Source organism: Puma concolor, chromosome B1 (genome assembly GCF_028749965.1).
Source record: "Puma concolor isolate L17-30 chromosome B1, mPumCon1.1.hap2, whole genome shotgun sequence".
NCBI lineage: Eukaryota > Metazoa > Chordata > Mammalia > Carnivora > Felidae > Puma > Puma concolor.
In genome coordinates this window covers 133,982,483-133,994,615 of record NC_141670.1, presented here as the reverse complement: position 1 = coordinate 133,994,615, position 12,133 = coordinate 133,982,483, and the positions used below count along the sequence as shown (strand labels likewise).

The 12,133-nt window shown below is 39.4% G+C and overlaps 1 protein-coding gene across 3 annotated transcripts in view; it reads left to right on the top strand.

The window, feature by feature from the left end:
- LOC112858060 (putative E3 ubiquitin-protein ligase HERC6) overlaps positions 1-10,556 on the top strand; it is a 114,093-nt gene extending 103,537 nt beyond the window's left edge. For 2 of the 3 annotated variants that reach the window (XM_086704604.1, XM_025921394.2), the window contains exons 20-25: positions 694-860; positions 2,368-2,434; positions 3,287-3,357; positions 5,651-5,834; positions 5,925-6,027; positions 10,130-10,556. In XM_086704604.1, coding sequence (XP_086560730.1) covers positions 694-860; positions 2,368-2,434; positions 3,287-3,357; positions 5,651-5,834; positions 5,925-6,027; positions 10,130-10,353 — 816 coding nt within the window. In that variant the 3' untranslated portion in view covers positions 10,354-10,556. Of the gene's footprint in view, positions 1-693; positions 861-2,367; positions 2,435-3,286; positions 3,358-5,650; positions 5,835-5,924; positions 6,028-10,129 lie in introns of those variants that run through there. The other variant, XM_086704605.1, reaches the window with a different exon arrangement.
- The last annotated feature ends 1,577 nt before the right edge of the window (positions 10,557-12,133 follow it).

Genomic DNA, 12,133 nt, shown 5'->3' with positions numbered 1-12,133 from the left:
CTTACAGTAATTGTGAGGCTAAATGTTACAAATGTATTTAGAGTGTTCAGGCTAGTGGTCTCTCGGCTGTATGGTAGTGATGGCCTACCAAGATGTGGCCAGTGTTTTCCCTCATCTCCGACTACCAAGTGTGGAGAGAAGAGTGAATCCAGTTTCATGAGGACTCTTCTTTCCACCCACCTTCACGGTCGACAGAATCAGTCACCTTCCCTGACCCATATGCTTGTCCTTGTCAGCACGCCTAGGCTGAGGGCAGTATCGTCCAAGGGGACACGCTTATATGACATGCCTAATGCACAATGAAAGTGCAGAGAAAGTGTGCTCTTCCTTCTGCAGAGTTGTTTTTCTACATGAATTTGAAGGCAAAGACTATGAAAGTAAATAATGAAAACCTTGGTTTATAAGGCTATCTGAGCAAATTTTTTTTATACCCCCATATGCTTTCAGTAACAGTAAGTGAATTCGTTTATTTACCTGAACTATCAATTTGTATGTTAACTTATGGAAGAAATTTAAATTGTATTAAAGCCTGTGTAAAACTTCAAACTTTATTTTCCTGAAGCCCATTTTGTTTCTAATTTGGGACTTTTAGAAAAGGGAACTGAAACCATTTTTTACTCATCTAATTATCCTTTTGGATTATTGATTACTTCTAATATATTATGGTTGCTTTTTTTTCTTTTCCTTTTCCAGACTAAATTTGAGAAGAAGAGATATTTTCTCTTTGGGATGCTGTGTGGACTCTCCCTGTACAATTTAAATGTTGCCAACCTTCCTTTCCCACTGGCTCTCTTTAAGAAACTTCTGGACCAAAAGGCATCATTGCAAGATTTAAAAGAACTCAGTCCTCTTCTCGGAAAGTAAGTAAATGTTTTTCTAGGACTGTAATTAGTAAGTCTCAGTTGTTCAGGAATAAATGATGCTAATCACACACATACACACAGAGAAAAGATCTTTAATTGCAATAAATGTATGCTCTTTTGATGAATTTGATTTTGAGCATGACTTATAATAAAGTACATGTTCAAAAATAAAGAAAAGCCAAATGTTCTTCTAATTATCAACCTAGAGCTCTGGCCTAGTCTCTTGAATTTATCTAGATGGAAACGAACACAATATTCTTAATAAGAATAATGCATGCTATATGTATTTTAATAAATCATAGTCATATTTATTTTAAAAAATCAGTGTGTCATCAACTTTATTTTTTGAGAATTGAAAAATACTTGTTCTAAGTTAAAAGGCAAACTAGGGGCGCCTGGGTGGCGCAGTCGGTTAAGCGTCCGACTTCAGCCAGGTCACGATCTCGCGGTCCGTGAGTTCGAGCCCCGCGTCGGGCTCTGGGCTGATGGCTCAGAGCCTGGAGCCTGTTTCTGATTCTGTGTCTCCCTCTCTCTCTGCCCCTCCCCCGTTCATGCTCTGTCTCTCTCTGTCCCAAAAAAATAAATAAACGTTAAAAAAAAAAAAAAGGCAAACTAAATCTTGTAAGGAAAATACTGGCAACATATATGACAAAGGAGTAGTATCGCTGATATATAAATATATATGTGTATATGTGTGTCATCATACATAAATATGTATGGCTGAGTGTATGTATGTGTGTGTGTATGCATGTGTGTGTGTGTATGTATATATATATATATATATATACATATATATGGCTAATAAAAAATGAAAATATGTTCAACCTTATTAGTAACTGAAGAACTATAAATGAAAATGAGATCCTTTTTCTGCTTCCAGATTGACAAATGTTAAAAAGTTTTTCATAAAATATTGAATTCGCAACAGATTGGGGAAAAGGATTCCCTTCTCATGTACTATTAGTGGAAAAAGAAACTGCCCAGATTTACACTGCCCTGGCCATCCAGAACAGAGTTTCTCAACCTTGGTAACACTGACATTTTGGGCTAGATAAATCTTTATTGTGGAGGCTGATCTGAGCATTAAAGATGTTTAACAGCTTATAGGGTTGCTACCCATTAGGTGCCAGTGGCAACCCGTTTGCTAACAGTAACAGCCAAAGAGGTTTCCAGATTTTGCCAAATGTCCTTTATGTCTGAAATCACCCCAGATTGAGAAACACTGGTCTACAGGAAGGGGCTCCTTTCTATAATTTCCATCAAGACACAGCAGTGTCTATGTGTTAGCAGTGACCCAACCAATCAAACTGTAAAAAGAGGTTAAATCTAGGAAGAGGAAGTGGGAAGATAAAGAGAGGACATTTACCTGGCATTTTATACACTTCTATATTGTCAAAGATTTTTTCCATTAAACATTACTTTTGAAATTTTATAAGATTAGTAAATGTAACTTTAAAAACAAAATAAAATTAAAAATAACTTTTTAAATGAAAATTTTCATTAGGAATTTGCAAGAAATTCTAAATAATGAAGCTGATGACATTGGAGAAGAGCTTTACATATATTTTTCTGTGAGTACCAATGCAAACCAGATTATAGTTTAGCTTGAATCTGTTTTTTAGAAGAATTTTTACTATATTACCTTAAATAGGAGAATCCTTTGTTTTTGTTTTTATTTTCTGCCCTGCCCCTCTGGGCAGAAGGGTATTTTACTTCTGTACTGTAAGACTTTCCTCCCACCTGTTCCTCCTTTGATACCTTAGGTTTATATCCTCTCAAATAAGTGAAAATACAGCAATTATGCAATCGATGAGAACAATGTAAATAATTAAATGCTTAAGACAATATACAACATATACTAGGGTAGATGTTTTAAATTTTTATATGTATTTAAAAGGTTACTACACAAATAATTATTTAGCTCCCAGTTATTTAACATTTTATAGGGAAGAATGTACTGGTATAATGGTATTGTGGTTGTATTTGGGAGAAAGAATTTATTCTGCCTTTAGAAGTCCTTCTACTTGGACTAAGAATCAAATTGACATGAGACAGATTAACAGGAGAATATCAAATTTAATCTTGTACATACAGGGAAGCCATACAAACATGGAAATTCCAAAGGCAGGTAAAATGAGGTATATATGTCATTCTGACCTAAGGAAAAGGGTGCAGGTCCTCTATCTAAATTATTTTTAGACAGTTGAGGGGGAGGTAAAGAGCTTTTCCTGAATCTGCTGGGGGGTTTTAAATTTTTGGTTTTGTGTCTGTGTGTGTGTGCTTCTGTAGGTTTTTTATTGCTTTTAACTCAGAAATAACCTTCATGCCAATGTGGCCCATCATGGGGCAACCTGCCCATGGCCTCTGCAGTTGATTATTCAGACTTTTTTCATGTTTGGTACCTGAGTACATTTTGCTTACAGATACACTGGGACAAAAATGATGTTGATTTAATTCCAAATGGGATCTCTGTACCTGTGGACCAAACCAACAAGTAAGTTTTGAGACACAGAATACATATAAAATGTTTGTATCACTATAATTTAAAAAATAAAAAAAAATTATTATTTATTTTTGAGAGAGGGAGAGAGACAGAGCGTGAGTGGGGAGGGGAAGAGAGAAAGGGAAACAGAGAATTGGAAGCAGGTTCCAGGGTCTGAGGTGTCAGCACAGAGCCCGACGACATAGGGCCTGAACTCACAGACCGCAAGATCATGACCCGAGCTGGAGTCGGACGCTTAACTGAGTGAACCACCCAGGCGGGCCAATTTAAAATTTTTTTAAATATTTATTTTTGAGGGGCACCTGGGTGGCTCAGTCGGTTGAGCGTCTGATTCTGGCTCAGGTTGTGATCTCGCGGTCTGAGTTCGAGCCCCACATCGGGCTCTGTGCCGACAGCTCAGAGCCTGGAGCCTGTTTCGGATTCTGTGTCTCCCTCTCTCTCTGACCCTCCCCCGTTCATGTTCTGTCTCTCTCTGTCTCAAAAAAAATAAATAAATAAACGTTAAAAAAAATTTTTTTTAATAAAAAAAATGTATTTATTTTTGAGGGGGGCTGGGGGGAGGGCAGAAAAAGGGAGATGCAGAATCCAAAGCAGGCTCCAGGCTCTGAGCTGTCAGCACAGAGCCTGACATGGGGCTGAACTCACCGGCCATGAGATTATGACCGGTGTCGAAGTCAGACGCCCAACCGAGCCACCCAGGCACTCCTCACTATAATGTATAAATGTATTTTAGCTTTTCAGATGATCATTTTAGCTCCTCATCTCTGAGAAAAATTGGTGGACTCTGCTGGGTGTGAAGTCTACTTAAAAAAAAAAAAGTTACAGGGTAAGAGAAGGGGAAAAAGGAGTCAGGATTAAATATTTCCTTTGCAGCACTTTCACTAGTTATCAACTTAACAATTATTTTTGAGTCCTTACTCTGTACCAGATTCTATTCTAGGTACCAGAGATACAGCCATGAAAAAGACAAAACCTGGAACTTAAGTTTCAGTGGGACAGAGACAATATACAAATAAATTATTATGTAATATAATGTCAGATAAGGATGAGCACTGTGATGAAAGTTAGTTAAGAGATTTACAGTAGTTTTATGCTGGAGCCAGCTGGCATCTGCTTGTGAGAGCGGACTGTTCAATTTTCAAAAATGTTGAGAGTTTATTATTAAAATATCAGTAGCATGAAATCAGCCATGGTGGGAATATTACACCAGAACTGGCAAATGCTGCAAATGAGGATTCCCTTTCATTTTCTTCTCTTTAGGGAGCTGGTTGTTAACCACTTACCAGCACTGTTTTCAGGGGAGAGCAGATGGGGATTGGTTTAGACAGGACAGTCCACTTAGGACAGTTCACAACACTGCTCAAAGGGTGGGAGACTATCATGTTTCCGGTGGATATCTGGTGGAAATACCTCCAAGTAGCAACCCTGCCATCAGGAAATTCATCATGTTGTGAGAAAGCCAGACTTCGCAGAAATAATTTACACATAGTAACGTGTTGTGACAGAGGAGGGAGAAGGGAACAGAGGACCAACCCTGAGAAAGTCATGTTTATGTGTAACTCTGATGGATGGAGAAGTTACATGGAGAAGTTACCATGTAAAGAGGGAGCAGTGCATGCTGTGGCCTAACTACAAGAGAGACAGGGAGACCACAGAACTGAAGGTCAGTTTGGCCAAAGCTTCTAATGCAAATGGGAAGAGGCCAGCGGTGTCAGCCAAGAGTGAGATCAGGGAAGTTTGGAATTTGCCCTAAGGGCAATGGAAAGAAAGCCTTTGAAAGATTTTAAGCAGAATTACATATTCATTTTTTTTAATGTTTTTATTTTTTGAGAGAGAGAGAGAGACAGAGCATGAGCAGGGGAGGGGCAGAGAGGGTGACACAGAATCCGAAGCAAGCTCCAGGCTCTGAGTTGTCAGCACAGAGCCCACTGCTAGGCCGGAACCAATGGATGACCTGAGCTGAAGTCTCAGGTGTCCCTGAGAATAGCAGGCATCCCAGAGCCACCCATGCATCCCAGAGAATTACATATTCAGATTAGAGTTTTTAAAGGATCTTGGAAGAAAATGAAAGCAAAACAAAGTCTTAGTCCTTTTGCTACATTCTCTGAGGTTCCTTCCTCGAGCTGACCAGATGTTTTTCCTTCTCTCTGTCTACAGGGTTGTATGCTATGCAGAAACAATTTATTTTTTCTTTCTCAGTAGAAATGGTAAAAAGGGCAAAGTAGAGAATATTTAGTCAATGGTAAAGTATGTTATCAGCTTTTTCTTTTCTGCTTCCCTCAAGGAAAGAATATGTTTCCGTATGTGTTGATTACATTTTCAACACCTCTGTAAAGGCAGTTTATGAGGAATTTCAGAGAGGATTTTATAAAGTCTGTGACAAGGAGATGCTTAAAATTTTCCAGCCCGAAGAACTAATGACAGCAGTGGTTGGAAATACTGATTATGACTGGAAACAGTTTGAAAAGGTTGGTGATAACGAAAAGTGCCCCCAGTTCTTCCAAACAACTTGTGTATATTCCTTCTAAAAACCATTTTTCTCCCTCTTTTTTCTCAAGAATTCACAATATGGTCAAGGATACCACAAATCACACCCTACTATACTGATGTTTTGGAAAGCTTTCCACAAATTAACTTTGGAGGAAAAGAGAAAATTCCTCTGTAAGTATTACTAATAGGTGGATTTATACTTAAATATCTTTATAAAAGATAAATACTTTATTTGCCATGAAGTCATTATGCATAGTGTGGGTCACACCTGTTTTTTTTTTTTTTTTTTTTAATTTTTTTTTTTTTCAACGTTTATTTATTTTTGGGACAGAGAGAGACAGAGCATGAACGGGCGAGGGGCAGAGAGAGAGGGAGACACAGAATCGGAAACAGGCTCCAGGCTCTGAGCCATCAGCCCAGAGCCCGACGTGGGGCTCGAACTCACGGACCGTGAGATCGTAACCTGGTTGAAGTCGGACGCTTAACCGACTGCGCCACCCAGGCGCCCCGGGTCACACCTGTTAATGGCAAAGCCAGGCTTCCTAAACCAATGTTTTTACTTATATAAGCCTAGTTTCCCATTAAAAAAAAAATAATAATAATAATACAGATATCACTAGTTGGTTCCTAATCAAACCTTTAATCTCACATTCCTATCTTTATTTATCTAAGGCCTATGGAATTAGGACAATGTATATTCCTCTAATACCATTTTAGAAATAATACCAGTAGCAATGACCGCTGATGATAATACTAACAGCATTTCTTGTGTGCTTATTCTATCCCAGGCATTGTACTGACCACTTCATATCTGTTACTTCCCTTTATCCTAATAGCAATGTTTTGAGGTAGGTACTTATTTTTCCACATTTCAAAACTGAGGAAAAAGAGGCTTGATGCATTTAGTAGCTGACCTATATTCAGACAGTTGGTGAGTGTGAGAGCCCAACAGGTTGGTCCAAAGCCAAGGCTCTGAACCACTAAGCTCTGTGGCCTTGTGGTGTAAGAACGTCTCTTGGTGGGAACCCTAAGGTTTCCCTAGCACAGACTTAATGACTTATTCTCTCACCTCCCCATCCCTTTGTTCAGTTATTCCTGAGATGTACTTCTTCTTGCTATTTTTGTTGCTACTGAGGCCACTGGAGGACAATTCCAACTTCTCCACAAACTACTTATTCACAGGCCCAAACTACCTGTCTGATTTTCTCTTTTAATGGTAAACTTCTTCTTCTGCCCACTGGTTCCACTGTCTGTGCATTCAGTGAGTTCACTAACATCTTCCCACCTTTGACTTTTTCTTGGGCTTTCCCCTCTGCCTTGAAAGTTTATGTAACATCTTTCCTTGAGAACTAACTAGCCAGATGTGACCCCTGACTGAAGTCTCCCTGCTACCCCAGGCTGGTGCCTCCCTCAGTCTCAGGGCCTTCATTAGACTCTTCATCTCAAATGTCCTAGTTGAGCTAAATTACACTTCCCTGTATCTTGCTATTCTCTTTCCTTTTATGTGATTTTCCCCAACTAGACCATGAACTCACTGAGGACAAAGACCAAAAGTCATGATTTTTCTATGCTCCACATGGCCCTATGTAGTTCTTGCTGCACAAGGGTACTCAGTATTGTTTACTGAATGAAATGATTGATTTCTTCCTTTTTATTTTATGTTTTGTTCTTTCTGTGAAACATCTTAACTGCACCAAAACCCATAAAATACCTAGGACTAAAGGTAACCAAAGAGGTGAAAAATCTATACACTGAAAACTATAGAAAGCTCATGAAAGAAATTGAAGAAGACACACACACACAAAAATGGAAAAATATTCCATGCTCATGGATAGGAAGAACAAATAATGTTAAAATGTCGATATTACCCAAAGCAATCTACATATTCAATGCAATTTCTATCAAAATAACACCAGCATTCTTTACAAAGCCAGAAAAAAAATCCTAAAATTTGTACGGAACCAGAAAAGACCCCAATAGCCAAAGCAATCCTGAAAAGAAAACCAGAGCTGGAGGCATCACAATTCCAGACTTCAAGATGTATTACAAAGCTGTAATCATCAAGACAGTATGGAACTGGCACAAAAAACAGACACTCAGATCAATGGAACAGGAGAAGCCAGAAATGGACCCACAAACATATGGCCAACTAATCTTTGACAAAGCAGAACAGAATATTCAACGGAAAGAAGACAGTCTTTTCAGCAAATGGTGTTTGGAAAACTGGACAACAACATACAGAAAAATGAACCTGGACCACTTTTTTTTTTAATGTTTATATTGAGAGACACAGACAGACAGAGCATGAGCATGGGAGGGGCAGAGGGAACAGACACAGAATCTGAAGCAGGCTTCAGACTCTGAGCTCTTAGCACAGAGCCTGAAGTGAGGCTCGAACTCACAAACTGCGAGACCATGACTTGAGCCGAAGTCGGACACTTAACCAGGTGTCCCAGAACCTGGACCACTTTCTTACGCCATCCACAAAAATAAACTCAAAATGGATGAAAGACCTAAACGTAAGATGGGAGGCCATCAAAATCCTAGAGGAGAAAGTAGGCAAAAACCTCTTTGACCTCAGCCGCAGCAACTTCTTACTCAACACATCTCTAGAGGCAAGGGAAACAAAAGCAAAAATGAACTGTTGGGACCTCATCAAAATAAAAAGCTTCTGCACAGCAAAGGAAACAATCAGCAAAACTAAAAGGCAACTGATGGAATGGGAGAAGATATTTGCAAATGACATATCAAGTAAAGGGTTAGTATCCAAAATCTGTAAAGAACTTATCAAATTCGGGGCGCCTGGGTGGCGCAGTCGGTTAAGCGTCCGACTTCAGCCAGGTCACGATCTCGCGGTCCGGGAGTTCGAGCCCTGCGTCGGGCTCTGGGCTGATGGCTCAGAGCCTGGAGCCTGTTTCCGATTCTGTGTCTCCCTCTCTCTCTGCCCCTCGCCCGTTCATGCTCTGTCTCTCTCTGTCCCAAAAATAAATAAATGTTGAAAAAAAAAATTAAAAAAAAAAAAAAAGAACTTATCAAACTCAACACCCATAAAACAAATAATCCAGGGGGCACCTGGGTGGCTCAGTGGGTTGAGCGTCCGACTTCGGCTCAGGTCACGATCTCATGGTCCGTGAGTTCGAGCCCCGCATCGGGCTCTGGGCTGATGGCCCAGAGCCTGGAACCTGCTTCCGATTCTGTGTCTCCCTCTCTCTCTGCCCCTCCCCCATTCATGCTCTCTCTCTGTCTCAAAAATAAAATAAAAACGTTAAAAAAAAATTAAAAAAAACAACAAATAATCCAGTGAAGAAATGGGCAAAAGATGTGAATAAACACTTTTCCAAAGAAGACATCCAGATGGCTAACAGAAGCACGAAAAAATGCTCAACATCACTCATCATCAGGGAAATACAAATCAAAACCACAATTAGATACCATCTCACACCTGTAAGAATGGCTAATATTAACAACGCAGGCAACAACAGATGGTGGCAAGGATACGGAGAAAGAGGATCTCTTTTGCACTGCTGGTGGGAATGCAAACTGGTGCAGCCACTCTGGAAAAGAGTACAGAGGTTCCTCAAAAAATGAAAAACAGAACTACCCTAGGACCCAGCAACTGCATTACTAGGTATTTATCCAAAGGATACAGGTGTGCTGTTTTGAAATGGCACATGCACCCCAATGTTTATAGCAGTGCTATTGATAATAGCCAAAGTATGGTAAAAGCCCAGATGTCCATCGACAGATGAATGGATAAAGATGTTGTGTGTGTGTACACACACACACACACACACACACACACACACACACACACACACTGGAGTATTACTCAGCAATCAAAAAGAATGAAATCTTGCCATTTGCAACAATGTGAATGGAACTACAGTGTATTATGCTAAATGAAATTAGTCCATCAGAGGAAGACAAATATCATATGACTTCAATCATTTGTGGAATTTAAGATACAAAACATGAACACAAGGGAAGGGAAGCAAAAATAATGTAAAACCAGGGAGGGGGACAAAACATAAGAGACACTGAAATATAGAGAACAAACTGAGGGTTGCTGGAGGGGTTGTGGGTGGGAGGACGGGCCAAATGGGTGAGGGGCATTAAGGAGGTTACTTGTTGGGATGAGCACTGGGTGTTATATGTAGGGGATGAATCACTGGATTTCTACTCCTGAAATCATTATGGCACTATATGCTAACTAAGTTGGATATAAAACAAAACAAAAAACAACACATCTTAACCAAAGTTTATTCCTTTCTAGTTTTTCTTAAAGGAAATGACAGGCTGCATGCAAGAGGCAAACAGGAAATGGGAATCCTCTTTCGCTGTCCCAAAACTTTCAGTGAAAGAGATAGCCCAAGAGCATTGACATGTCATAATATTCTGGACCTCCCTAAATATTCTACGATGGAAAGAGTGGAGGAGGCCCTTCAAGTAGCCATCAACAGCAACAAAGGATTTGCCTCCCTCCAAATCACAGACTGACTCCTGATAGTTTTGGTGATGCTTTGTATTCTCAGGCCCTCTCATCTTCAACTCGTTTGTTCTTCCTTAGGTCTACGTGACACAAAGGGTTGAATAGATTTTAGAATTAGTTGACAAATGTTGGGGTAAACAATAATATGATGAATCAAGAATAATTTTTTAAGAATAATTTTTTAATAAATTAACATTTCTTGATCCCTAAATTTGTTATTTGAATGTTTGCTTTTTACTGAATTATTCCTGAACAATAATTTTCATGTAAAAATAAACTGAATATTTTTTTAAATTATTTTTTAACGTTTTTATTTATGTTTGGGACAGAGAGAGACAGAGCATGAACGGGGGAGGGGCAGAGAGAGAGGGAGACACAGAATCGGAAACAGGCTCCAGGCTCTGAGCTGTCAGCACAGACCCCGACGCGGGGCTCGAACTCACAGACCGCGAGATCATGACCTGAGCCGAAGTCGGACGCTCAACCGACTGAGCCACCCAGGCGCCCCAAAAATAAACTGAATATTAAAAGCCAACAGATATTTTTAAAAATGTTGTTCATCTAGGGGCGCCTGGGTGGCTCAGTTGGTTAAGAGTTCAACTCTTGATTTCAGCTCAGGTCATGATCTCATTGCTTGTGAGTTCAAGCCCCATGTCCTGCTTTGCGCTGACAGTGCAGAGCCTGCTTGGGATTCTCCCTCTCCTTGTCTCTCTGCTTCTCTCTCTCTTTCTCTAATTAAATAAATAAACTTTGGAAAAAAACAATAAAATAAAATGTTGTTCACCTAATAAACACTGTCTGCAAATATTAAAGATATTATGCTGGTTTGAAAAAATAAAGTAATTCAACAGGTTTTTGAGGCATGTAAATATATATTTTATATTCTAAAATGTCTTGAATTTAGCCAGCTGCTGAGTAATTTTATTGAAAAATCTCTATGTTAAAGGATTCATTAATTCATTGAATACTTATCCTCAATCCTGTTCCAAGAGTCAGTCTAAATGCATATATCATTATTTTGGTTAAACACTGAGCCCAACCAGGAGCTCCCATCCGATGGTAGTTGGAGAAAATGAAGACATGAAATATGTCTTAGCAATATGGCTATAGAATGAATTAAAGGAGAAGTTAAGTATGGCTATAAATGGTCAATGGATTTTTTTAGATCAGTTCTGTCTTGTATTAAATTATAAACTGTACACTGTTCTATAAGTTCCTGTTGTATGGCAACCATACAGAGAAGCCTTGTATCAGTGGCACTTTGGAAAAGGAAAGACCATGGGGTGAAGTCAAAATTGGGGTGCTGATGTGGAAAGAGAGCAGAATCACCTGAAGATAGAACAGAGAGAATTCACTAAGGATACTAGAATGTGAGGTGGTCTGTAGGAACATAAGCCCCAGTCAATTCTCAGATTTCTTCTGGATATGTCTGGTTTATATAATAAATGGAATGAAGGCTCAGATGTATTCTATTTGAATTTTAAGGGAAAAGGTAACCTCTAAATCTCAGGGAACCCTAGGCACTCGACTGTTCAGTTGTATTTTTCAGGCCATTCAGTTCCAACGTAAATCTTCTAATGCAAACAGATGAACTATACTAAACATTTATGGAAGAGAGCATTGCAATTCTTTACATATTCGTTCAGAAAACACAGGAAGAGGGGTGCCCTGCCTTGCTGGCTCAGTGGGAAGAGAATCCAACTCTTGATCTTGGGGTTGTGAGTTAGAGCCCTATATTGGGTGCAGAGATTACTTAAAAATAAAATCTTAATAAAAAAGGGGGGGGGC